This window comes from Hypomesus nipponensis, chromosome 27 (assembly GCF_054491055.1).
Source record: "Hypomesus nipponensis isolate SF chromosome 27, ASM5449105v1, whole genome shotgun sequence".
Classification (NCBI taxonomy): domain Eukaryota; kingdom Metazoa; phylum Chordata; class Actinopteri; order Osmeriformes; family Osmeridae; genus Hypomesus; species Hypomesus nipponensis.
This window is the reverse complement of record NC_140387.1, coordinates 6,253,799-6,278,948: the sequence shown is the minus strand read 5'-3', so window position 1 is coordinate 6,278,948 and position 25,150 is coordinate 6,253,799. Positions and strand designations below refer to the sequence as shown.

At 43.2% G+C, this 25,150-nt stretch overlaps 5 protein-coding genes across 7 annotated transcripts; 3 read left to right on the top strand and 2 right to left on the bottom strand.

Annotated features, from left to right (window-relative positions):
• Nucleotides 1–403: 403 nt before the first annotated feature.
• On the bottom strand, nucleotides 404–2,030 carry LOC146220633 (uncharacterized). The gene is made up of 2 exons (XM_084693588.1): nucleotides 1,560–2,030; nucleotides 404–1,460 (listed from the first exon to the last, which is right to left on the bottom strand). Exons 1-2 carry the CDS (start codon nucleotides 2,013–2,015, stop codon nucleotides 804–806), a joined length of 1,113 nt encoding a protein of 370 aa, XP_084549714.1. The 5' UTR covers nucleotides 2,016–2,030; the 3' UTR covers nucleotides 404–803.
• Nucleotides 2,031–5,963: 3,933 nt separating this feature from the next.
• Nucleotides 5,964–7,605, bottom strand: LOC146220632 (uncharacterized). The gene is made up of 2 exons (XM_084693583.1): nucleotides 6,982–7,605; nucleotides 5,964–6,883 (listed from the first exon to the last, which is right to left on the bottom strand). Exons 1-2 carry the CDS (start codon nucleotides 7,435–7,437, stop codon nucleotides 6,227–6,229), a joined length of 1,113 nt encoding a protein of 370 aa, XP_084549709.1. The 5' UTR covers nucleotides 7,438–7,605; the 3' UTR covers nucleotides 5,964–6,226.
• A 1,706-nt stretch (nucleotides 7,606–9,311) lies between these two features.
• Nucleotides 9,312–13,198, top strand: LOC146220631 (UDP-glucuronosyltransferase 2C1-like). Of its 2 annotated transcripts, none has more exons than XM_084693570.1 (6): nucleotides 9,312–10,226; nucleotides 11,627–11,775; nucleotides 11,910–12,041; nucleotides 12,128–12,215; nucleotides 12,329–12,548; nucleotides 12,688–13,198. In XM_084693570.1, exons 1-6 carry the CDS (start codon nucleotides 9,500–9,502, stop codon nucleotides 12,968–12,970), a joined length of 1,599 nt encoding a protein of 532 aa, XP_084549696.1. In that variant the 5' UTR covers nucleotides 9,312–9,499; the 3' UTR covers nucleotides 12,971–13,198. The 2 variants fall into 2 exon arrangements, with proteins under 2 accessions (XP_084549696.1, XP_084549695.1); XM_084693569.1 differs by lacking the exon at nucleotides 9,312–10,226 and adding an exon at nucleotides 10,373–11,239.
• Nucleotides 13,199–13,759: 561 nt separating this feature from the next.
• LOC146220630 (UDP-glucuronosyltransferase 2A2-like) lies at nucleotides 13,760–16,287 on the top strand. The gene is made up of 6 exons (XM_084693566.1): nucleotides 13,760–14,601; nucleotides 14,865–15,013; nucleotides 15,092–15,223; nucleotides 15,307–15,394; nucleotides 15,498–15,717; nucleotides 15,886–16,287. The coding sequence occupies exons 1-6, from the start codon at nucleotides 13,836–13,838 to the stop codon at nucleotides 16,166–16,168; spliced, it is 1,638 nt and encodes a 545-aa protein (XP_084549692.1). The 5' UTR covers nucleotides 13,760–13,835; the 3' UTR covers nucleotides 16,169–16,287.
• A 327-nt stretch (nucleotides 16,288–16,614) lies between these two features.
• Nucleotides 16,615–25,126, top strand: ythdc1 (YTH N6-methyladenosine RNA binding protein C1). Of its 2 annotated transcripts, none has more exons than XM_084693562.1 (16): nucleotides 16,615–16,841; nucleotides 17,401–17,502; nucleotides 17,599–17,909; nucleotides 18,066–18,462; nucleotides 19,178–19,231; nucleotides 19,332–19,426; nucleotides 19,578–19,686; nucleotides 19,867–19,984; nucleotides 20,111–20,195; nucleotides 20,398–20,564; nucleotides 22,956–23,035; nucleotides 23,446–23,482; nucleotides 23,577–23,616; nucleotides 23,763–23,828; nucleotides 23,913–24,071; nucleotides 24,216–25,126. In XM_084693562.1, exons 1-16 carry the CDS (start codon nucleotides 16,814–16,816, stop codon nucleotides 24,432–24,434), a joined length of 2,067 nt encoding a protein of 688 aa, XP_084549688.1. In that variant the 5' UTR covers nucleotides 16,615–16,813; the 3' UTR covers nucleotides 24,435–25,126. The 2 variants fall into 2 exon arrangements, with proteins under 2 accessions (XP_084549688.1, XP_084549687.1); XM_084693561.1 differs by having other exon boundaries at nucleotides 19,178–19,240.
• Nucleotides 25,127–25,150: the final 24 nt, after the last annotated feature.

Genomic DNA, 25,150 nt, shown 5'->3' with positions numbered 1-25,150 from the left:
AAAACAGTTTAAATGTCATGTATTCAAGTAAGATACTGTATTTGTTGTTGGCTTTTCATATATGGAAAAGGCTCCTACCCCTGTGCTGCTTGTGAGTGGGAACCCCTTTCACCCCTTGTGAAATTTGTCTTCACATGGATGGAAAGGACATTGCGAAGGTAAAGGACATCTCAGTGGGAGTTGGTGCCCTACTGGATTCTGTTTCATCTTTGGAGTTAAATGTGCAGAGAGTGTAAAGAACACAAATGTTTATGCAGCGCATGGTTGGTAACAAGTCAAATGAAGTATCAATAAGGGTAATTAAAATGGCAAACGTCTTGCTCTAAATGTATTACGTAATATGTTGTATTCATTGAGATTTCTATGTATTTATTTTTTTGCAAATTAGAAATAATCAACCCAGAATCATTATTGTTGTACACTTTTCAAAAGCCTGATATGTATATAAAAACGTGCTTTAAAACATCTGTTTCACCATTATTATTGTTTTTATTGTTTTTACTAGTAATACTACTACTGCTACTGCTACTACTACTACTACTACTACTACTACTACTACTACTACTACTACTACTACTACTACTACTACTACTACTACTACTCCTACTACTACTACTACTAATACTACTACTACTACTACTAATACTACTACTACTACTGTTACTTCTACTATTACTGCTACTACTACTACTACTACTACTACTACTACTACTACTACTACTACTACAACACAACACAACACAAAGGTTCTTCAAAGTTCTCCACAATTTCAAATTGAGGAACCTCCAAAGGTTCCAAAAGTATTAGTGGAAATGAAAGGCCCTCTTGAACTTCTCGAAGAAGCCACATTTTGGCAAAGACCTCATTTCCACTTTTCCTTTTTGTGCCTTTTTCTCTTCCTTTTCTTTCTTCTCAATGTCCTTCCTCTGCTCTTCTGCTAACCTTTGCATCTCTTTCCTTTCTAGATCTTTCATTTTGCGTCTCTCATTCTCAAGCTTTTTTTGAATCTCCATGTTTCTTTTTTCTGCCTGCTCCAGCTGCTTCCTCTGTTTCTTCTCCATCTTCTCCTGAGCCAGCTTTTCTGCTTTCTTCTGCCTTTCTATGGACTCGCTCGCTTTCTTTGCTGCTTTCCCCTCCTCAGCCTTTATCTCGTCCTCAATTTTCAATATGTCACTGTTGGAACTCTCCACAACAGATGCCTCCAGAACTTGCATCCTCGCCAGTTCACTCTCTAATTCTTCCTCCTGGTTGGCCAAGGGGTGGGTGTAGATTTGAGTGTCCTCAGGAAGAGGTGTGCAGGTGGGATGCTTGACCCCGTGGGGGTGCCTGGCCTGAGCTTCCAGGGGTTTGGTGGTGGTGAGGCCCAAGTGTGCTCCATCTTTACTCAGTGGGAAGGGTGTGGGGGTTAGGGAGACTGGCTGATGGATGGGGGACATTGATGGAACTTTGATATCCGCTGTCTTTGTTGGAGACAAGAAAATTGTCAGCACTGTAATGGAATACCCAACACAAAGGACACTTTTCTGAAGTAAAAAAAAAACTAATGGCTATAGTCTTACCTCCTCAAGCAGTTCATCCAACATCTTCAACTCCTCCATGATGGTAAGAGACTTAACCACCGGTGTGTGAGGTGTCTTGGTCTCCTGCAGACCTTCAAGTTTCTTCTTGGAGGAGTTGAGCTCCTGCTCTTTCCGTCTCTGCTCTGCGTCCCACAGCTCTCGCTCCTTCTGCATCCATTCTCTCCACCTCTCCTGCCTCTGCATGTCCAGCCTGTCTTCTGCCAGCCTTTTTTCTGCTTCCCTGAGCTCTGCCAGCTTCTGTTCACGCGGCTTCTGTAATATCTTTTTTAGGTCTACCCACCTTTGAATTTTACGCCTCGTTTCTGCATCCTTCTTTGCTTTCTGCATCTCTCTGACCCATCTTTGTTCAGCCAGTATCTGTGGCCCGCTTTTTACCACCCGTGTCCGTTCTTTCTTCTTCTTCTCCATCCGCTTCTTTTCTTGAAATCCGCTCATGTTGTCTGTTCTAGAGAGTGACTGCAGTGTTGTGTTGACATAGACTTTTATAGTTATTTTCATCATTATCACCAACACATAGGCCTATGACACATTAGAAATGACACATTGCTTTGTGACGTCATAGCTATTGTGATCTTTTCCTAAGATAGGCTATTTCATGGCAAAAACACGGCGCATGTATTCCCCCCCCCCCCCCCCCCCCCCCCCCTGCATCTCCTTTTGATTGACAGTAATTTTGTACTACAAAAAGTCACCGAAGGTATCAAGCTCAGTCCCATCGTGGATTTTGCAACTGCAGTTGCAAGAAAAACTGCAGTAACCTATTTCTTGGTATTTGCTCGGCGAAATTGCTAACCAATTGTCATCATATATTTCATACAAGTATACACCACGTTCCTTGTTTCAGTTTAACCTAATTCGCACATTTACTCCTTGATTAATATTGTTTTTATAGATCGTTCGTTCGTTCGTTCGTTCATTCATTAATTCATTCAGTTGGCTAGGCTGGTCGTAGGGGTGAACTAACTAGCCAAATAAATTAAACCTTTTTAGGATGTAGGCCGAAAATGAGCTTCCCCTCTTTGAAAGACCTATCAAGTAGGTTACCTTGCGTTTCTTAGCCTAGTTTAATAGCCAAGGAGCTCTCCACCTTTATTACAAATTTAAAAACTTTTTGATAAATGGTATATAAAAGCATCATAGAATGTAAAGTAACTGCTAGCTGGCGTCAATTACTTGTAAAATGCATAGATAATGATTAACAGTAAGATCTCAATTTAGCTTGCACCTAAGTTAAAACATATTTGAGTGTGCTAACATTAGCAATAACGTCAGCTAGTTTGAGGTGTATGCAACCTTTAAATTAGCAGCACATTTCCCATATTTAACCATGATTAAACATGGACTTAGCTGAAAGTAACGCACGGGCACCATCAGTTGATACCATGTGTGGAAGTAGCCTACTTTTTTTCTTGTAACAAGCTAACCACTGACATTGACAAATGCGTGCTCATGTTTTGTTAACTGTATATTTATGACTGAATAAAGGCCATTCTTTTTACAGTGTTATGAAAATGACTGATGATGATTTTTGCCTACACATTTCTATTCATATTCTCATACGATAATACTCCAATTTAGGTTTAGGGCCTGTGGTCGTCAGAAACCATTATAACAAAACATAGTTTTAAAACATAATGCTCTTCCTGTCTCCATTTGGCTATTAATATTTTAAAACAGTTTCTGCTTCCTCCTTTGAATTGTGATTCACAGGGTTTGGTCATAAATATGGAGACATTTAAGATGATTGTTTTGTAGGAGACATTCAAGATGTACATTTCCACAAAACAACTTTTAACAAAGCTTCACTTCCTGCTTCAGGAACATTCCCCTATCTGGAGTGTTAAAAAAGAAGATTATGCAATCCCAAACCAGAACCAGAATCAAAACCATTTGGTCACATGACTACAGTGTTGAAATCCGTTCAACACTGTGGGGGGGGGGGGGGATCTTGATCTGGCCAGGAGAGCACAGCCACTGGATCAACATGAAGAACATCAGCACCACTGCTAGGTACCGCTTTGAAATTCTCCAGGTGCCCCACAGCAAAGAACAGTTTAATGAAATGATAGATGAGATACTAAGGTACTGGACGACATGCCAAATGATAACATCATCCAGGCAATACTGAAGATGAAGACCTTAATGGAAACTAGTATGGAATTCAACATGGCTACAGCCAGAACTTTGTTCTCTAATATAGACTTGCTGGAGAGACTAAAGAGAGAAGAGGGTGAAGAACACACTGTTCTATCTGTCTCAAGACATAATGGTCACTCTTGGAACAAAGATGACATTTGATGCCTTCTACAGTGAACTTAGTGGTAAGTAAGAGCCCTGTGAATCAAACGTCTCGAGTGTGATTTGATAGTATTTTTACATACTTTCAAACTTAACTGTAGGGGAACTTTAATGGGAAAACTGTACATTTGTTCAGAAGCAAACTTTAGTGTTCGGTGGTGTAGAGGGATTACTCAACTGAAAACTTTGTACACTGCCCATAGACTTTGACTCATAGCACACCCTCTTTGTTGTGATCTCTACTTACGGGACTTCAGACGCTCGACTCGCACACTGCAACGTCTTCGCTCCTCTCAGTCTCTACTGTTGCACTCCTAGGATGGGACCTCTGAAGGTTCTGCTCTGTGTTCCCCTCCTCATGCTCTGTTGCGTGCTCTGTTTTGCCAAAAAGATACTCTGTCTTATGATAGTGCTTGTTAACTGGACAGTACACCGACACAAAAAAATCCTGTTCTCTAGTCTTTTTTTTTATTATTAATGTGTTGTTTTACTAACATACAAACTCTCTTATGACACAGTTGATATTCATCCACAAGCTCACCTCCAGTTGTACAACATAGCTATAATACAGGGATTATGCTTGTTATTGCTTTTGGACACACAAAAGTACTTTGTTCTTTGCAGAAGCATTTACCACATGCCCTGTACTGATCTACCTCTGTGTGTGGACCAGTCAGAAATATTAATCTATCAAGCATTGCACATTCATTCAAATGTAACCTGTAAGCCCCACTGTGACATCATCAAACATAGGCAGGAGGAAGAAACAGAAATCCTTCTCACTGAAACTGTCAATCAATGGTCCAATAGTACAATATAATGATTACCAATACTACTAATACCAAGCTGTTTTGCCTAAATCTCTCAGCAGTAAACACAGTGAACCTGTCAACCGGTATGATAACAGCTGATAGGAGTCACTATAAATGTCAAACATTGATGGTTGTGGCGTAAAAATAGCTGATGTGTGTCTGTGCAAAATCCCTTGTGACCTTAGAGAGCCCCACCCGTAATCATTTAAATTAAAAACCTGAATACACAAATACACAAATGATAGAGAAAACGCTAGAAATTGCTTTTTTACTGCCGTGATGTAACAAGAACATACTTGAGAAACATGTCGCCAGAATGAAAGAGGAGTGCAAAGAAGCCCATCCAAACATGGACATACTGAAGGAGAAAATGAAGAGGACCTTTGCTGAGAGTCTGCTTCATTCAAAGCCACTCCACCAGTGACATTATTCAGGAGTTCCCAGCTTTACGGCATATCAGCATTGTGAGTTCAAACCCTGCAGGGAGTTAATGTACAACTTAGTGTAGTTAATGTACAATTCGTAATAAGATTTCTCTTCCAAACACATATTTAATGTATGTAAATACTCTTTTAGATTTTTGTTAAAATTGAGCACATCTATAACATTGATGTGGATAAGAGGTTGCTGGAAGACTTTGGGGAAGCAGCAAACAACATTGTTGCAGAAGCCAAACTGAGCAGCCTGGGCAAAGAGATTGTACTCCAGTATCAGAGAGCAGTCAGTCAGGAATGTGAGGAGACACACAAAGGTATTTAGAACGTTATTTGATGTTCTTCAAATACATGATGCCATAATTGCTATAAAAAATGATCAAGTTGTGTTTTTTCCTTTTAGGACACACCGTCTGTGCTGCAATACTCTTGCTCCCATACCTGCTCTATGGAAATCCAGACAGGCTATGTCATTGACAAGGTAAGAGCATCACCAGTCATACGTAGTCAGACTAGTGCAGACGTAGTGCAGAGAATGTAAAGAAGACCAATTTTTATGCAGCGCATGGTTGGCAACAAGTCAAATTAAGTATCAATAAGGGTAATTAAAATGGCAAACGTCTTGCTCTAAATGTATAATGTAATATGTTGTATTCATTGAGATTTCTATGTATTTCTTGTTGCAAATTAGAAAGGATCAACCCAGAATCGTTATTGTTGTATACTTTTCAAAAATCTGATATGTAAGTAAAAACATGCTTCAAAACATCTGTTTCACCATTATTATTGTTTTTATTGTTCCCACTACAACTACTACTACTACTACTACTACTACTACTACTACTACTACTACTACTACTATTACTACTACTACTGTTACTACTACTATTACTACTACTACTACTCATTCTAATACTACTACTACTACTACTACTACTACTACTACTACTACTACTACTACTACTACTACTACTACTACTATTACTACTACTACTACTACTACTACATAACTTCTATAAAGGTTCTTCACAGAGTTCAAAAGGTTCTTCAAGTCCTTGATGTTTGTCACGGTTGGTGTTACCGTAGATGAAAGTCTCTCTTATCAGTGGAAATGAAAGGCCCTCTTGAACTTCTCGAAGAAGCCACATTTTGGCAAAGACCTCATTTCCACTTTTCCTTTTTGTGCCTTTTTCTCTTCCTTTTCTTTCTTCTCAATGTCCTTCCTCTGCTCTTCTGCTAACCTTTGCATCTCTTTCCTTTCTAGATCTTTCATTTTGCGTCTCTCTTTCTCCAGCTTTGTTTGAATCTCCATGTTTCTTTTTTCTGCCTGCTCCAGCTGCTTCCTCTGTTTCTTCTCCATCTTCTCCTGCGCCAGCTTTTCTGCTTTCTTCAGCTTTTCTATGAACTCCCTCTCTTTCTTTGCTGCTTTCCCCTCCTCAGCCTTTATCTCGTCCTCAATTTTCAATATGTCACTGTTGGAACTCTCCTCAACAGATGCCTCCAGAACTTGTATCCTCGCCAGTTCACTCTCTAATTCTTCCTCCTGGTTGGCCAAGGGGTGGGTGTAGATTTGAGTGTCCTCAGGAAGAGGTGTGCAGGTGGGATGCTTGACCCCGTGGGGGTGCCTGGCCTGAGCTTCCAGGGGTTTGATGGTGGTGAGGCCCAATTCTGCTCCATCTTTACTCAGTGGGAGGGGTGTGGGGGTTAGGGAGACTGGCTGATGGATGGGGGACATTGATGGAACTTTGATATCCGCTGTCTTTGTTGGAGACAAGAAAATTGTCAGCACTGTAATGGAATACCCAACACAAAGGACACTTTTCTGAAGTAAAAAAAACCTAATGGCTATAGTCTTACCTCCTCAAGCAGTTCATCCAACATCTTCAACTCCTCCATGATGGTAAGAGACTTAACCACCGGTGTGTGAGGTGTCTTGGTCTCCTGCAGACCTTCAAGTTTCTTCTTGGAGGAGTTGAGCTCCTGCTCTTTCCGTCTCTGCTCTGCGTCCCACAGCTCTCGCTCCTTCTGCATCCATTCTCTCCACCTCTCCTGCCTCTGCATGTCCAGCCTGTCTTCTGCCAGCCTTTTTTCTGCCTCCCTGAGCTCTGCCAGCTTCTGTTCACGCGGCTTCTGTAATATCTTTTTTAGGTCTACCCACCTTTGGATTTTACGCCTCGTTTCTGCATCCTTCTTTGCTTTCTGCATCTCTCGGACCCATCTTTGTTCAGCCAGTATCTGTGGCCCGCTTTTTACCACCCGTGTCCGTTCTTTCTTCTTCTTCTCCATCCGCTTCTTTTCTTGAAATCCGCTCATGTTGTCTGTTCTATTGGCAAAGAGAGTGACTGCAGTGTTGTGTTGACATAGACATTTATAGTTATTTTAATCATTACGACCAACACACAGGCCTATGACACATTAGAAATGACACATTGCTTTGTGACATCATAGCTATTGTGACAAAATTCTGAGTCTCCTGCTAGACATTTCATTCTCCGATGTTTTTCTAAGATAGGCTATTTCATGGCAAAAACACGGCACACGGTTTAGCTTCCCCTGCAATCTAAAAAAAATAAAGTCAATTATTTACTAACATTTTGTTAACATTTTAAATGCGTTAGAACACTCATATCGAAGACGAGTTCTTTCAGAATCAGCTTCATATATTAACAGGTCGACTGACTGATTTCCTTTTCATTCATTCCCGTAGCGTCCCGTTTTTTTCAGTGCTTCAGAAAACTATACGGAAACTATACGATCATTGAATGAATGCTGAGATAATGTCCCGCCTCGGACGCTCGCGTCTCTGGGGGTGAATGGAGGAGTGGGCTGGCCTGGACGCTGGGCTTCCGCGTGATAATTGAAGGATCTGTGCATCTCCTTTTGATTGACAGTAATTTTGTACTATATAAAGTCACCGAAGCTATTCAAGTTCAGTCCCATCGCGGATTTCGCAACTGTAGTTGAAAGACAAACTGCAGTAACCTATCGTTTGATATTTGCTTGGCGAAATTGCTAACCAATTGTCATCATACATTTCATACAATTATACACTACGTTCCTTGTTTCAGTTTCAGTTCCTCCTTGATTAATATTGTTTTGATAGATCTTTCGTTCGTTCATTCATTCATTCATTCATTCGGCTACGCTTGTCGCAGGGGTGAACTAGCCAGTGAACTAGCCAAATAATAATAATTTAGCTTGCACCGAAGTTAAAACATATTTGAGTGTGCTAACATTAGCAATAACGTCAGCTAGTTTGAGGTGTATGCAGGCTAAATTAGCAGCACATTTCCCGTATTTAACCATGATGAAACAGACTGAAAGTGACGCACGGGCACAATCAGTTGATACCATGTTTTTCTTGTAACAAGCACTGACATTGACAAATGCATGTTCATGTTTTGTTAACTGTATATTTATGACTGAATAAAGGCCAGGCTTTTACAGTGTGATTTTTGCCTACACATTTCTATTCATATTCTCATACGATACTCCAATTTGAGTTTAAACATAATGCTCTTCTCCATTTGGCTATCAAGATTTCAAAACAGTTACTGCTTCCTCCTTTTAATTGTGATTCACAGGGTTTGGTCATAAATATGGAGACAGATGACTGTTTGTTGGAGACATTCAAGATGTACATTTCCACAAAACAACTCTCTTCAGCAAAGCTTCACTTGCTGCTACAGGAACGTTCCCTGAAATGAACGGAATGTCTGGAATGTTGTAAAAGACGATAATGCAATCCCGAACCGTCCAATCAATCAGAATATAGGAGCCATGCATATAATATACATATAGGAGCCAGCTATATTTACATTTGTTTATGGTTTGTTTTACCTATACGTCACTATAGGTAAGCCTATAGGAGGTCACGGGGGATGGTCAGATAGCCTATGGAGAACACCTTTGCACCTACATGGTGGTAGAGAGGGGGTGAGTTTTTTTTTTTTTTTTTTTTGGTTGACCGCAGTTTTCCCATAGTTTAAAGCAGTATTTTTCATTCAACTGGATTTAGTTTCGAATTGTTGTATTTTTTAATTCAAGGGGACAATAAAGACCAGAACGCATAACACGGAGTGGAACTGCCTTATTGAAGCGCGTCATACCAATAATTTGCCCTGACTCAGCCTCTCAGCGGCTATTGGAGGTTGCAACGAAGCCACTACACAGAACCATTTGATCACATGACTACAATTTTGAAATCTGTTGAAGAGTTCAGGGCTGCCGATTTTTCCAAAAACCTTGGCGTGAGATTTGGTAGTACCCCCCCTCCCCCCTCCCCGGGGCAAACTTTTTTTTAACGCGTGTGTCGCACGGCGAAACCGTGAGAGTTGGCAGCTCTGAGAGTTGTTATTTCTGCAATTTCCTGAATATGTGGACTGTGGGAAGCGGTGTGTTTCTGCTACTCCTCTACTCCCCTCTGTGTGTGTCAGGGGGGAAGATATTGATCTGGCCAGGAGAGCACAGCCACTGGATCAACATGAAGAACATCATGGAGGAGCTGTCTCGGAGAGGACACGCGATCACAGTCATCACCAACTCAGCCTCACCGACCGTAGCGGACAACAGCACCAGCGGTACTGCTAGGTACCGCTTTGAAATTCTCCAAGTGCCCCACAGCAAAGAACAGTTTAATGAAATGACCGATGAGATACTAAGGTACTGGACTTACGACATGCCAAATGATAACATCATCCAGGCTGTACTGAAGATGAAGCCCTTAATGGAAACTAGTATGGAATTCAACATGGCTACAGCCAAAACTTTGTTCTCTAATACAGACTTGCTGGAGAGACTAAAGAGAGAACAGTACGACGTGATACTCAGTGATCCCCTGACAATAGGTTTTGAGTACCTGGCAGAACAGCTGGATATACCATTCGTTTTAAGTCTGCGATTCTCCTTTGCTCACACAATGGAAAGACTTTGTGGGCAGGTACCATCCCCTCATTCTTATGTTCCAGCCCCAGGATTGAGCTACACTGATCAGATGGATTTCACACAGAGGCTGAAGAACACACTGTTCTATCTGTCACAAGACATAGTTTTCCATCTTGTAGCAAAGATGACACTTGATGTCTTCTACAGTGAACTTAGTGGTAAGTAAAAGCCCTGTGAATCTAACGTCTCAATTGTGATTTGATAGTATTTTGACATACTTTAGATGATTAACTGTTTTAAAGTATGTAACTTTAATAGGAAAACTAGGTTTGTTCAAAAGCAAACTTTAGTTTTCCGTGGTGTAGTGGGATTACTCAACTAAAAAACTGTGTACACTGCCCGTAGACTTTGACTCGAGCACACCCTCTTTTAAGGGACTTCAGACGCTCGACTCGTACACTCTACATGTTCTTCGCTCCTCTCAGTCTCTACTGTTGCACCACTAGGATGGGGCCTCTGAAGGTTCTGCTCTGTGCTCCCCTCCTCATGCTCTGTTGGGTGCAGGGTACACATGGTGGCAATGTGTTGGTATTTCCAGGGGAGTACAGTCACTGGCTCAACATTCGAGTAATGCTGGAAGCGCTTGTGGACCGTAATCACTCTGTCACAGTGTTCATATGCTCAGCCTCACCTTCTGTCGACTACACCAAGAAAGAACGATTCGGCTTCAAGGTTTTCCACGTCGATTTTAGCAAAGAAGAAATGCATGCCGTAACAGAGGCCTTTGTGGAGTACTGGATGTATGAGGCTCAGAATGCCTCCGTGCTGGAGGTGGGCCTCAAGATCCGGGAGATAATGGGAAAAACAACTCAAATGCACCTGGACATGTGCGACTCTATGCTACGAAATAAGGAGCTTCTTGATACGCTGAGGCAATCCAAGTTTGACGTGGTCCTTGCTGATCCCATGATGCCATGCAGTGACCTGATGGCAGAAACTCTTGGCTTGCCTTACATCATCTCTTTGAGGTTTACGTTTGGCTTTACGCTGGAACGGTTTTGTGGTCAGATGCCAGCACCTCCCTCTTATGTTCCCACGCCCCCTTTGTCTTACACGGCTACAATGACCTTTTCTGAGAGGGTCAAGAGTTTTCTCATGTTGATTTTACAATCTTTCATGTTCAAGCTACACTCCTTTATTTATTTGGATGGTTACTATAGTGACATATATGGTAAGTTGATTACAGTGTTTCAAGGGTTAAAGGGCACTGTCATTTCCTGCCTTCCTACAATTATTTTTAGTCCTATTTATTTTACTGTTCGTTGATTTCAAAGTATTTCTGATTTAATCTACTCCTGTGTGATAAGATAACTAGTTGCACTACCACACCGTTAATATTCACACACAAGCTCATCTCCAGTTGTACAACATATATTATAATATAATACAAGGATTATGCTTGTTATTGCTTTTGTACACACAAAAGTACTTTGTTCTTTGCAAAAGCATTTATCACATGCCCTGTACTGGTCTACCTCTGTGTGTGGACCAGTGTTACGTACAACAAGGAGTTAGTAGCTACGTTTTTTAAATTATGCTGTTCTTACATGTTTATCAGGAAAACCTACATCGTTGTGTGAGATGGTGGGGAAGGCAGACATTTGGTTGATTCGAACCTACTGGGACTTTGAGTACCCTCGACCGTTCCTCCCAAACTTTAAGTTTGTTGGAGGCCTTCACTGCAAACCTGCCAAGCCGCTTCCTAATGTAAGACTTTCATTAAATTTCAAGTACAAACATTACTTGACAATAGTTTTTTAATGGAACAATCCAGTGCTATGGCCCATCTCTTTATATAAATCTTAACTATTCAAACAAAATGCTGATGGACTTTGTTTCAGGATATCGAGGAGTTTGTGCAGAGTTCTGGGGATGATGGCATTGTGGTGTTTTCTTTGGGATCCATGATCAAGAACCTTACCAAAGAAAGAGGAAACACAATTGCCACTGCTTTAGGACAAATACCACAGAAGGTTAATTGATATGTTTCCTATCAAAGCTTTCTGGCGTAGGTCATTCTACATCCCAGATCTTTACCATTCTGTTTTCTCTATTTAAGGTACTTTGGAGATACAGTGGCGAGAAACCAGACACTATTGCTCCAAACACAAGACTTTATGACTGGATTCCACAAAATGACTTATTGGGTACAAAACAGCAATTTTTCTATCTTTTTCTACAGTAAACGTCATACCATTCTAGACTGGTGTCCCCCACAATTCTTAAACACTCATTTGATTCTGATTGTTGTGTCATTCAGGCCATACAAAGACCAAAGCCTTCATCACCCATGGTGGGACCAATGGCCTTTATGAAGCTATTTACCACGGCATCCCAATGGTGGGGATCCCCTTGTTTGCTGACCAACCTGACAACATGATGCACATGAAAACCAAGGGAGCCGCAGTTGTTATAGACTTCAACAAGATGCAATCCAAAGACTTGGTGGAAGGTCTCAATGCAGTCATTAATGACCCATCGTAAGTCTTGTTTGTCCAAGAAAGTTGATGTTGTTAATCAACATTTTAAGTTTTGAAATGGATAAACTTGTTTAATTGACCATGCCACAACAAACTTCCATTGCAATGCAGTCATATTACTCTTTCATCTTCTCACCAGGTACAAAGAAAACATGATGAAGCTCTCAAGAATCCATCATGACCAACCAATGACACCTCTGGACACAGCTGTGTTCTGGATCGAGTTTGTGATGCGCAACAAGGGGGCCAAGCATCTAAGGGTTCAAGCACACAACCTGACCTGGTACCAGTACTACTGTTTAGATGTAGCAGCTTTCTTGCTTTCTGTAGTGGGACTCATCCTTGTACTACTGATAAAAACGTGTTGTTTCTGCATTCGCAAGTGTTGTGGGAAAGGCAAACCAAGAGTAAAGACAGATTGATGCAGTTTTTAACAGATGCTGTAGAGCTCCTTGGAAACTATAGATTATTGCTCTTATTTCACAACCTGAAAGCAGATGAAATTTCTCAATGATAAGTTTTTAATACTATGAAATGTAATGTTTTATATGTGTACAGTTAATGTTGTAGAATCAGAGTGCATCAGCAGGTGTCATTGTTAACACAAGTAAACGTTATAAACAATGATTTTTAAAAGGTTCTAAATCAAAGGATGATTGCTTTTGTACTCCTTTATATTTACTCAGATAAAAAAAGCACAGGATTACAGCTCTCTCCAGTGGCAGAGCTTAATTGCTTGAAAACATAGTCATCAGATAACATAGACATCTGCACACTGACCCAAACTTTTAGACCAAAAGGACATTCTCATAATCTAATGGTAGTGCTTGTTGCCTGGACAATACACTGACAAAAAAAAATCCTCTTCTCTAGTCTTTTTTTCAATGAATGTGTTGTTTTACTAACATACAAAAGGCTTTTGTGTTTAAGATGGGTTCAAGTCATTCAACAGTCAGATTGCTACACATCCCCATATTACAGAAGAGCACTCATTTTAAAGTCATAGTTTATTTGTTGTTTACATTAACTTTTGCTTAATGGAATAGCTGTAGGGCATTAATGTTCATTCAGAAGCAAACCAGTAGTGTTACGCGAGTAGTGACTCAACTTAAAACTTTGCACGCTTTGCCCTCTGGACTTTGACACTGCAGATCACACCTTACTTGTGTTGATCTCTCCCTGCGTATCTCTAAATCGGTGCACATGACGAAGACTTTGACTCGAGCACACCATTTTTGTTGTGATCTCTACTTACGGGACTTCAGACGCTCGACTCGTACACTCTGCATGTTCTACGCTCCTCTCAGTCTCTACTTTTGCACCACTAGGATGGGGCCTCTGAAGGTTCTGCTCTGTGCTCCCCTCCTCATGCTCTGTTGGGTGCAGGGTACACATGGTGGCAATGTGTTGGTGTTTCCAGGGGAGTACAGTCACTGGCTCAACATTCGCGTCATGCTAGAAGCGCTGGTGGACCGTAATCACTCTGTAACAGTGGTAGTGAATTCAGCCTCACCTTCTGTCAACTACACCAAAAAAGAACGATTCAGCTTCAAAGTTTTCAATGTCTCCTATAGCAAAGGACAAATGAATGCTATGACGGATGACTTAACTGATTACTGGATCAATCGGGCTCCGAACGCCTCCACGTTTGAGGTGGGCCTCAAAATCCGGGACCTATTGGGTAAAGCAACACAAATGCAGCTGGACATGTGCGACTCTATGCTGCGAAATAAGGAGTTCCTTGATTCGCTGAGGAAATCCAAGTTTGATGTGGTCCTTGCCGATCCCATGATGCTCTGCAGTGAACTAGTGGCAGATACTCTTGGCCTGCCTTACATCATCTCTTTGAGGTTTTCGTTTGGCTATGCGATGGAGCGGCTTTGTGGTCAGATGCCAGCACCTCCCTCTTATGTTCCTACCCCGCCTCTGCCGTACACTGCTCCATTCACTTTTCCCGAGAGAGTCAAGAATTTTCTCATGCAACATTTCCAATCTTTTCTTTTCAAGCTACACAGCTTTATTTCTTTGGATGGTTACTATAGTGAAATACACGGTAAGTTTAATGGATCATTGCTGTCATACCTTGGCTTTTTGCTTTATTTTAACACTAGGATGCACTATGACACAGTTTAAATCCAAGCAATTTCACCTTTCACTGCCAGGTTGCATAACTATGATAGAATGCATTGCTTGTTTTTTTGTTAGTATACACTGCAGTCATTGCATAAACATGTATTTGATGTGCTGTACTGATCTGTCTCTGTGTGTTGATTTTCAAATAAAGACTCAAGCATTACATTTTTACAATTTCACCAGGAAAACCTACATCGATGTGTGAGATGATGGGGAAGGCAGACATTTGGTTGATTCGAACCTACTGGGACTTTGAGTATCCTCGGCCATTCCTCCCAAACTTTAAGTTTGTTGGAGGTCTTCACTGCAAACCTGCCAAGCCACTTCCTACAGTAAGACTTCCAATGGTGGTGTAGTGATCCAATGCAACAGACCTGTGATCAGGCCTATGCTGGTCTGCTTTGTTTCAGGAAATGGAGGCGTTTGTGCAGAGTTCTGGGGATGATGGCATCGTGGTATTTTCTCTGGGTTCCATTATCAAGAACCTTACCAAAGAAAAAGGAAACACAATTGCCACTGCTTTAGGACAAATACCACAGAAGGTTAGCTGATGTTTGATTTGTGAGTTATCCCTATTTTTTGTGCTGCAGACCCGATTTCTGACAATTTTTCTTTCAATGAAAAGGTGGTGTGGAGATACAGTGGAGAGAAACCAGACACTATCGCTCCAAACACAAGAGTTTATGACTGGATCCCACAAAATGACTTACTGGGTAAAAAATATATACATTTAGTTACTTTTGCAGTAAACACTAAAATTGTTCTTATTGTCCGCCACAACTCTTGAGCACTCCTTTGACTTTGATTGTAATATAGGCCATACAAAGACCAAAGCCTTCATCACCCATGGGGGGACCAATGGTCTTTATGAAGCTATTTACCACGGCATCCCAATGGTGGGGATCCCCTTTTTGGGTGACCAACCTTACAACATAATGCACATGAAAACCAAGGGAGCCGCAGTTATGATGGACTTCAACACAATGCAATCCAAAGACTTGGTGGAAGGCCTCACAACAGTCATTAATGACCCGTCGTAAGTTTCATTCGTTGAGAAAACGATGGTGTTGATCCATATTTTTTTTCTTGAGATATACTACGTTATATTGACCTTGCCACCACAAACTGCCATCTGTTTGAACCAGGATGGAAGTATATAAAATCCCTGGAATGCACTCATATACCAATGTCATCTTCTCACCAGGTACAAAGAAAACATGATGAAGCTCTCAAGAATCCATCATGACCAACCAATGACACCACTGGACACAGCTGTGTTCTGGATCGAGTTTGTGATGCGCAACAAGGGGGCCAAGCATCTAAGGGTTCAAGCACACAACCTGACCTGGTACCAGTACTACTGTTTAGATGTAGCAGCTTTCTTGCTTTCTGTAGTGGGACTCATCCTTGTACTACTGATAAAAACGTGTTGTTTCTGCATTCGCAAGTGCTGTGGGAAAGGCAAACCAAGGGAAAAGACAGAGTAATATTGCACAAAGATTGGTCTATGATCCTTTGTGTTGTGAAAATGTGTCATACATTGTTGCATGTGTTGAACTGAACTTGTTCTCAGTGAGACACGCAATAAATAAAGACAGTAACTTATTTACTCTGTCCTCTGCAATTTATCAGCCACTTGCAAAAGATTAAGCTCATGACTTAACAAGACATGCTATTAGTTTGTATCCATGTCTGGGAGTTGAATACCTAAAATCCATTGTTTTTTCTTTAGGCAGCAGGATGTAGTAAACAACTTAAATGTATAAACATTCCATTACAAAATCTGATATAAAGTGTGAGTAGAACATAAAAAAATGTACAAAAACATCAAAAACATGAGTAGTCAAACGTGACAATTCTTACTACAACCAGAGAATGTTTACAACCTCGGTTGTTTATGGCTAAGTGACGTATGTGTCTTGCCTGCTGCACCATGGGTAGTAAGTTGTAGACGCTTCGCAGGCAGCCAGCAAAAGCAAGCCTCCGCCATTTCAGCCTTTGATAGCTAGCTACAATGGGTTTCTGCAGGATCTGAACCGTATTTCGTTCAATTCGGTTGAAGAAAGCCGACCTTCAGAGAAGGCAAAACGAGTCTGCTCAAATTTCACGGCATAGAGCGAAAGGGGCGAAAGATGGCCGTTGACAGACGAGACGAAAAAGGTAAAATACTTGTTGTTTAGTTGGCTAACTACCGTCAGCTAGCTAGCCACCGTCTAGTGCCAGTGTCAGTGACAAAACGCAGAGGGGCCTATGTAGCATACATGCTAACCCATCCATTGTCTCGTGGTTTTGATCCTTTGTTGATTCAGTGGGCTGGCGTGCATAGGGTTAGTTAGCTGGTTTAGTTAGCTAGTTACGTATCTTATTCCTAGCTTGTTTAGTCAACATGACCATGGATACACAAACGGGCAAATTAGCTAACATATATCCTTGAGAGAAATTAGGCTGGTGTGTGTGTGGAGGGGGGGGGACTCCACCAATTACAATAATGTTGTCGTCTGGCTACAGCCTCGGTAACGATATTTGATTTGATTTAAAAGATTAACTAGACAACTGCAATAGAAAATGATCTACGGTTACTGTATAGGCGACTGGCTGTTTAATTTGTGATTACACGCCAGCTGGGTTCATCCTGGCTGTTATTTGAAGTAATCTCCTAAATGCCATTTTATTGATTCGTATTTGCTAATCTTTGACTCGTGTACTTTCTGTCCTACAGAAGGAGAGTTAAATGTCCTTGAGGACATACTCACTGAAGCCCCTGACCAAGACGACGAGCTGTACAACCCAGAAAGCGAGCATGATGTTAATGAGAAGAAAGGTAGGTTGAAACACTGGTGCGAATTAAATACCTAATGACAGCATCAGCCTTTGGGAATCATCGTTGTCTAAATGATTCATTTGTATTCACTGTCAGGGTCGAAAAGGAAGAACGACCGCGTTGATAACCAGGAGTTGAAACGCCTGAGGCCCTCCGGACACTCCGCTAGACAGGCCTCAAAAAGACCGCTCTCGTCCGCTGGAGCCAGTAGCAAAAAGTCTCTCAGCACGCGAGGCCGACACCCCAGCGAATACAAAAGCGAGGAGTATTATGAAGACAGGAAACCGCAGCCCATGAGAGCTGGCATGTCCAGAGGTGACCCCGGCAAAGTGCATAACGACAAGCCCATGGTCCGCAGGAGAGAGCCCGACCGGAGGATCAAGCCCCTGATGCCTGATTTGTCAGAGGTAGGGGCAGACGCACGGTCCATGGAACGGCGATCCCCTGGTTTCAAGTCAGGAAGTGAGAACGTCTCCGCAGTCATACTTCCGATGTAGCACTACAGATGTTGATGCCGGTGGCCCTTTTTCTCTTCCTCGTCCCCTTTTTTTTTTTTTTTACAGAAGCGCCGGAGGACCAGCGAGGAGAGCATCGGCAGGGCGAGCCCCGCGTCCAAGGAGGAGGCCAACTCCGAGGAGTACGTCACCGACCAGGAGACGGGCAGCACGGCCGGCTCCTCCGACGGCAACGAGTCCAACCTGGACGACGAGGACGTGATGGAGGAGGAGGAGGAGGAGGGCGAGAAGGGCCCGGACGACGAGGAGGAGGAGGCGGACGAGGAGGAGGACGAGGAGGAGGGCGAGGAGGACGACGAGTACGAGCTGGAGGAAGGCGACCGGCGGGGAGGGAACGAGCCGAACGATTACGACACCCGGAGCGAAGCCAGCGACTCCCAGTCCGAGTCGGTCACCTTCTCCGATGGCGAGTCGGTCCGCTCGGGCTCGGGGTCCGACGCCTCAGGTAACAGCGGGGTCTCAGCCCCAAACCGTCACCGCTGCCGTCACGTGATGTCTGCTTTTCCATCCTGCCCATCACTCTGGTTCGTTGTTAAATATTTGAATGGTTGAGTAGGGGAGCGCAGTGCAGGGTTCTAATGGGATTTTTCGGATTAGTGATCAGCGACATGGAGACGGTGGGTTAGAATTCAAGACAGTCATTTCTTAGAGGTGCTACAGCTATCCCACGAGTCCCTGCCTGGCTCCGCCCATGTTTTCATTGGTTGGTGACCCACCCGCATTACCCTCACAGACCACTAGTGGGCAGAGGCCAACAGTTTTGGAATCAAAGAAGACCCCCCTCATTATGCCGGCTTTGTTTGGGATTTTTTTTTATACCAGAACCAAACAAACCGATAAAAATGTATACGATTTGAGTTGTTTTTGCGTTGAAAACATATGTTTCTCCTTTATTTGCCCAAAAATCCCTTTTTGCTATTGTCTTTGCTGGTGATATCGTCTTTCCTAAATACAAAGAAAGGCATGTTATGCTTTTTCTTCCGTTTTTCGACTCGAGGGCACTTCAACAGATGTAAATCTTTTGAGAACATCTTTCTCTATTCTACTATTTGTATTTCAGTTTGTACAATTCAGTCTGTACAAGTCAGTACAATGGTATAATTCATGTTGTCTTTATCGAGTAGATTGAAATAGCTTTTTTTCTTTTGTGGTTTTGACAGGCTCTGAAAAGAAGCACGACAAGCTGTCCTCCTCAGTCCGAGCTGTACGCAAGGGTAAGGAGAGTAAGTAAACGCTCTTAGTGCGTTCACATGACGGTGTACTGCTGTCTGGGAACCGCTTAGCATCATATCTTAAAACCTTCTTCTTCTTTAGATCAGACCAGCAAGCTGAAGTATGTTCTCAGAGATGCGAGATTCTTCCTGATTAAGAGCAACAACCACGAGAATGTCTCCCTGGCCAAAGCTAAGGTTTGCTCACCCAGTCATCACTCACTGAGTCATTACTATTGAGTTTAATCTTTTGTTTTGACTGGGGAAATCCTGAGAAGAAATTGTACCCCAGCTGGCACATTCCTGTCCCAAGGACCTTGTGCAAACCTCCAGTGTTGTTGTCTTTCAGGGTGTTTGGTCTACGCTGCCTGTGAACGAGAAGAAGCTGAACGCTGCTTTCCGCTCAGCTAGAAGTGTCATCCTCGTGTTCTCCGTGAGGGAAAGTGGAAAGTTTCAAGGTGAAAACAAAGCCGCTCGTTCTGTGGGGTGTTTTTTTTTATATATACAGTACCAGTCAAATGTTTGGACACATTTTCCCATTACGTATGTGTATATGTATGTATGTATGTCTTTCTCCTCCATTTACACTGTAGTCTTTGTAAGATGTCTTAAGGTGTCTCCCCTGTCTTTGAGTTCAGGTTTTGCCCGGCTGTCGTCTGAGTCGCACCACGGCGGTTCTCCCATCCACTGGGTCCTGCCGGCAGGAATGAATGCCAAGATGCTGGGCGGCGTCTTCAAAATTGACTGGATTTGCAGGTAAACCTTACTAATGCATTACTTTTAAAGGTGTCATTTTAAAGGTGTTCCATTAAAAATAAATGAATAAATTAGTCACTGTTCTAGAACATGGCGTTGACACTTTTGAAACGTCCTGACCTACAGACGCGAGTTGCCATTCACAAAAACGGCTCACCTCTCAAACACGTGGAACGAACACAAGCCTGTGAAGATCGGCCGGGACGGACAGGTGAATATCCTCGACGTCCTCCTACCAACAAAAAAACAAAACAAAACAGAAAGGAGCTCACTGTGTGCTTCCTGTTTTGACCGTGTTCCTGAACTCTGTCCTCTCTGTCTCTCTCTGTCTCTCTATCTCTCTCTCTCTGTCTCTCTCTCTCTCTCTCCGCTCCCCGGGGGGGGGGGGGGGACGTCGTCGTGGTGTCCCGCAGGAGATCGAGACGGAATGCGGCATGCAGCTCTGCGTGCTTTTCCCCCAGGACGAGAGCATTGACTTGTATCAGGTTATTCATAAAATGCGTCACAAGAGGAGGATGCCGTCCGAGCCGCGCTCTCGAGGACGGCCGCCACACCGAGAGCCGGCGCGCGACCTGGGAAGGTTAGAAATGCTTCTTTGGACCGCTAACGCCGCTAACGCCGCTCGCGCCCGAGGCGTGACGTGATGACGGAGGGAGCGGTTGGGGGGGGGGGGGGCTTCTCAGATCCTCCCCCCTCCCCCCACCCCCCCCCCACCACTCTCTCTCTCCTGTCGTCACTCCGGAAGAGGGAGACCTCGTTCCTCGTAGCTGCACGGACCCAAATGCAGCCTCGTTGAGGATTGTCACAGGGGAGAAAAAAACCCCAAAAGACAGGGCTAGGCTGATTTTATATAAGCGTTTGCCAGTGGTGTGTAATTGTTTGCTTTAGTGTAAAAGAAGTAGGTATAAGATGGAATGGTAATATCCAGGAGTATTCTGTGAACATCCATTTCAAATGATGCGAAAGCACTCACTATTTCAGGAAGTTACACATTTGTTGTCTTTAGCTGTTTCAATTATTTTCACTAGATGAGCTGTTTTTAAAAGAAAAATAATTCCCAAAGCCTTTTCTTTCAGGAGTTTCCTGGGGATAAACCTTATCATATATGGGACTTTTTAAAAGGAGCCATAATTGTTAAGCAGAAGACTGCACATCGCATTGAGGGGGGAGAATGCTTGATAGAAAAAATCTAAAATGCTTTCAAGAGGAGCATTTTTTTCTTTTTTTACCGGACTTCCCTCCGTGAGCCCACAGCTGGGTGGTCTGTCTCGCACACGTAGATGGTATGCAGTGTATCTAGCCCCACACACAAAGATAAAGAGAGGGGGAGAGAAGGGAGCGAGCACCCACCTCACCATACCAGGCTGCTGGAGAGCTGTAGGCCAGTGGGGAAAAGATCCGTTGGCCGTTGGGAGACCTGGCCAACACAGCCCTGGGGGGGGGGGGGGGCTGTGACTGTGACTTATCACAGGGGCTCCTCCTCCCCGCCCCCCGCCTCCTGTTGCAGTGCCTTTTGGACTCTGGTGTTTTCAGGGATCATCTATTATTGGGCCTTGTGTGAACTCGCATCTTTTACCACTTGGGTGAGAGGAGGGAGAATGCCGGGAGGTTAAGCCCTCCCTCGAGTTTCCGTTAATGTAGAGTGGCCCACCAAAAGGAGATCTGTTGAACTGTCCTGTATTCCAATTAAACCACCAATACCCCCCCCCCCCCCCTCCCATCCCAACCCCCCCCCCCCCCCTTTCCTCAAGAAATCAAATGGCAAATATGTTGGTTTACAGTCACCCCCGAACACCAAGGACTGTGGATGTTGTAGGGGGTGAGAGCCGTTAAGTTTCCACATCTGGAGTGCCGTCCGGTGGTAGGTAGGGGAACCCCCCCCCCCCCCCCCCCCAGGAATGGTTTGCAAATCCTTACTCTAAAGGACTGAGAAGTGAGATAGCAGGAGACGCACCCCTCTCATTTCTTCTTAAGGCCTCAATGGACTGAGAAAAAAAAACCCAAGGGAAAGCTGTAAGCCAAAGAGGGATTACCTCTTGGTTTATAAGAGAGAGAGGAAAAAAAATGGCCGACGCGCCTCTGGTCTTTTTGGTTGATTGCAATGGACTGCATCCTCCCTCTCACCCCGGTCTATGCGTTTCCAGGCCTCCCCTTGTAATGTGTTTGTGGCTGTAGACCTAAACCATAAGATGGACTGTATATGAACTTTTGCTATCTTAATATTTGCCAACGGTAACAGTCACAAAACTACAAGAAAGCGGTATGTTACCATTTTCACCGGCTTATTCTCATTTCCTGTAGAAATTGTTTCATCTGGGTTGATAGTGTGGTGTATTTAAATACAGTATTGAAGGTTTCCTGTGAGGCCACCTAATTCACACTTAAATTGTTGTATTTGTAAAAATATGGTCCATAAAGGTAAACAGATTTACACCATTATATAGCATGGCAATATTCATAACTGTAGGCTATTATTTAAATGTGCCTAACATTTTGATAGTTAAATGTAGGGTAACTGAACTTCAAATGCCCAGCCCCAAGCAGTTTAACAAGGATGCACTTCATTAACAGTACTCATCCTCTTGAAAATGTAGAATTGGCTTTGGTAGCATGAGAATCTAAACAGATGCAGCACAACTCATTTATTGAACTTAAATGCCATCAAGTTATACTGTCTGTTGTATGTGTACTGGTTTACCTTTTTGTAGTGAGGTACTCTCATGAAAACGGGCAATGAAATGCATCCAAGAACTTGGGGCATAAATGAAAAGATTTAACCATGATGGACCCAGAAATGTAGGCCTGACTATTGCATGACGACCAACTGAATCTGCTTTATAAAGAAGAGATGTGATCATATATCCTATTGGGTAGAATGCCAATGCAGGGTGTGTCTTAATGTGGATAGGATACACTTGCCTTGTCCTTAGCGGGTGGTCTCTTGTCTCAATTTCTACCTTAATCCATGTAGGCGTCGGCCAGAGGAATTTGACATTCACAACAGGAAACGGCCACGGATTGACTATCCACCCGAGTTTCCCCAAAGACCAGGTCACTATCTCTATATATTGGTATATCCCTTTGTAACGGCTGATGGACAAGTGCCATGTTCAAGTCCTTTTTTCTCTCTCCATGTTTTGTATCATCAGTTATGAGCCCTGTACATACAGACCTATACAATGATGTCAAAGCCGTATGATTCATGTCTTGTACATTTGACTGAGGTTCAACGTGTATTAATCCTGCTGTCTTTAATGACTTGATATTCTTATTCTGTTCCACTAGTCTTATAGTGAACACTCCAGTCTTAAGACGTCATATGAGTAACCAACCCATTGAAAGTGGAACTGCTTCTTAATAATAATAATAAGCATGATTATTATGCAGTTGCACTATGACCCTGGAAAACTGGAGTCCTTTGACATCGCTACTCAGTCTTGGTGCTATTTCTATCAATACAGGTTTTATACAGGACCCACGCAACCCGCCTGTGGACAGGTGAGCAGCATGTGTAAATGAGATGGAGTGTGCTTGATATGCGCTCTTGTTTGGCCCCAAATTCCAACTTTCCCCTCATACCTCTCTCTCACAGGCGGTTCCCTGGAGTCCGAAGAGACGTGTTTCTTAACGGGGTGAGTTCATAAACGATCTGTTTTGTTATCCCCCAACCTCTCAAGGAAGTTATGGAATAGCCTTTGCTATGTTCCCATTCTGTAATGTGGCAATCTGAAGCATAGACCCTGGCATCGACTAACAACGTGCATTGCTTTCACTCCAGTCCTACAATGACTACATGAGGGAATTCCATCACAACATTGGACCGCCACCTCCTTGGCAGGGAATGGTAATATCGAATATGTGGAATGAAGTACAGTCCCATTGGTTTTCGCATTCATCCAATGTAACGGAGGAATCTGGTCGACTGCAGGCCCCGTACCCAGGAATGGAGCAGCCCCCTCATCATCCCTACTACCAGCACCACCCACCTCCACCCCAGACCCACCCGCCCTATTCTGGCCATCACCCAGTCCCTCACGACGCCAGGTTCAGAGAAAAGAGAGTCGTTCGCTCCTTTTCATCCAGCCTGGTAAGATTTCTTCTTGACAGACATCACTAGTCACGCGACTACGACCACCACCACTGTAATAAGTTTGTCTGGCATGTTCCGGAGTCTGTCATCTTGAGAACTTCGAACGAGTTGTGCATGTAAAGGTTCTTCTGTTGAATGCAGCATGACTACGACATGCGGGTCGACGACTTCCTGCGGCGCACGCAGGCGGTGGTGACTGGCCGCCGCAGCCGCCCCCGTGAGCGTGACCGCCAGAGGGAGCGTGACCGGCCCAGAGACGTGCGTCGAGGAGACCGAGACCGTGGACGCGAACGGGACCGGGAGAGAGACCGGGTTCGAGACCGTGAACGGGAGAAGGAGAGGGGCCGCTATCGGAGATAGGCGTACCATCGAAAAGATTCCTGTGAAACTGTCGTTTTGCTTTTATGTCATCTTTTTTTTTTTTTTTTTTTTTAAAGAGCTGAACTGTACCTTCTCCGTGAGTAATTGTACTTTTCTACATTATGTTGTCCTAAACTGATGTGTATCATGCATGCAGTGTTACTATACTGGCAGACAACAACCAAAATGCCTATTTCCGTTTTATTTCATCACACATTGAGAAATTGGTTTAATATGGTAAAGTATTTTTTTTCTGCACAAGTTTGACAGTTCTGACAGTTAAGTGTTTGCCAATCTTGTTTGTTTTGAATCAGAGGGACTGTTTGACTGCACGAGCCCACAGTGTGTTTGTATTGTTCCTAATTGTACATGGCTGTAACAGTTGAAATGAAAAGGATTTAGGCAAGATGGTCGAAGGGGTTTTGAGCTGTTAGAAAATGGCGGTGTTGTAGCAACTACCCTTCTTGGCGTCCTTTTTGTTTCATGCCATGTCTATTTTCTCTAGTGTTTGAGCAGAAGCTAAAGCAATGTTGTCATGTCTCTGAATCTACTTCAAACCAAGGCTCAAATCAGTGCTATAAAGCTTTGTTTTTTGTGTTTGTTTTTTTTGAACCTGCAATGTAGAGATGTGGTCAAAGGGGAGGATGTCTCTTAAGGTCTGTTTTGTACAAAAAAATAAACATGAAATTGTGTATCCTTGTTTATTTGGTTTGTCA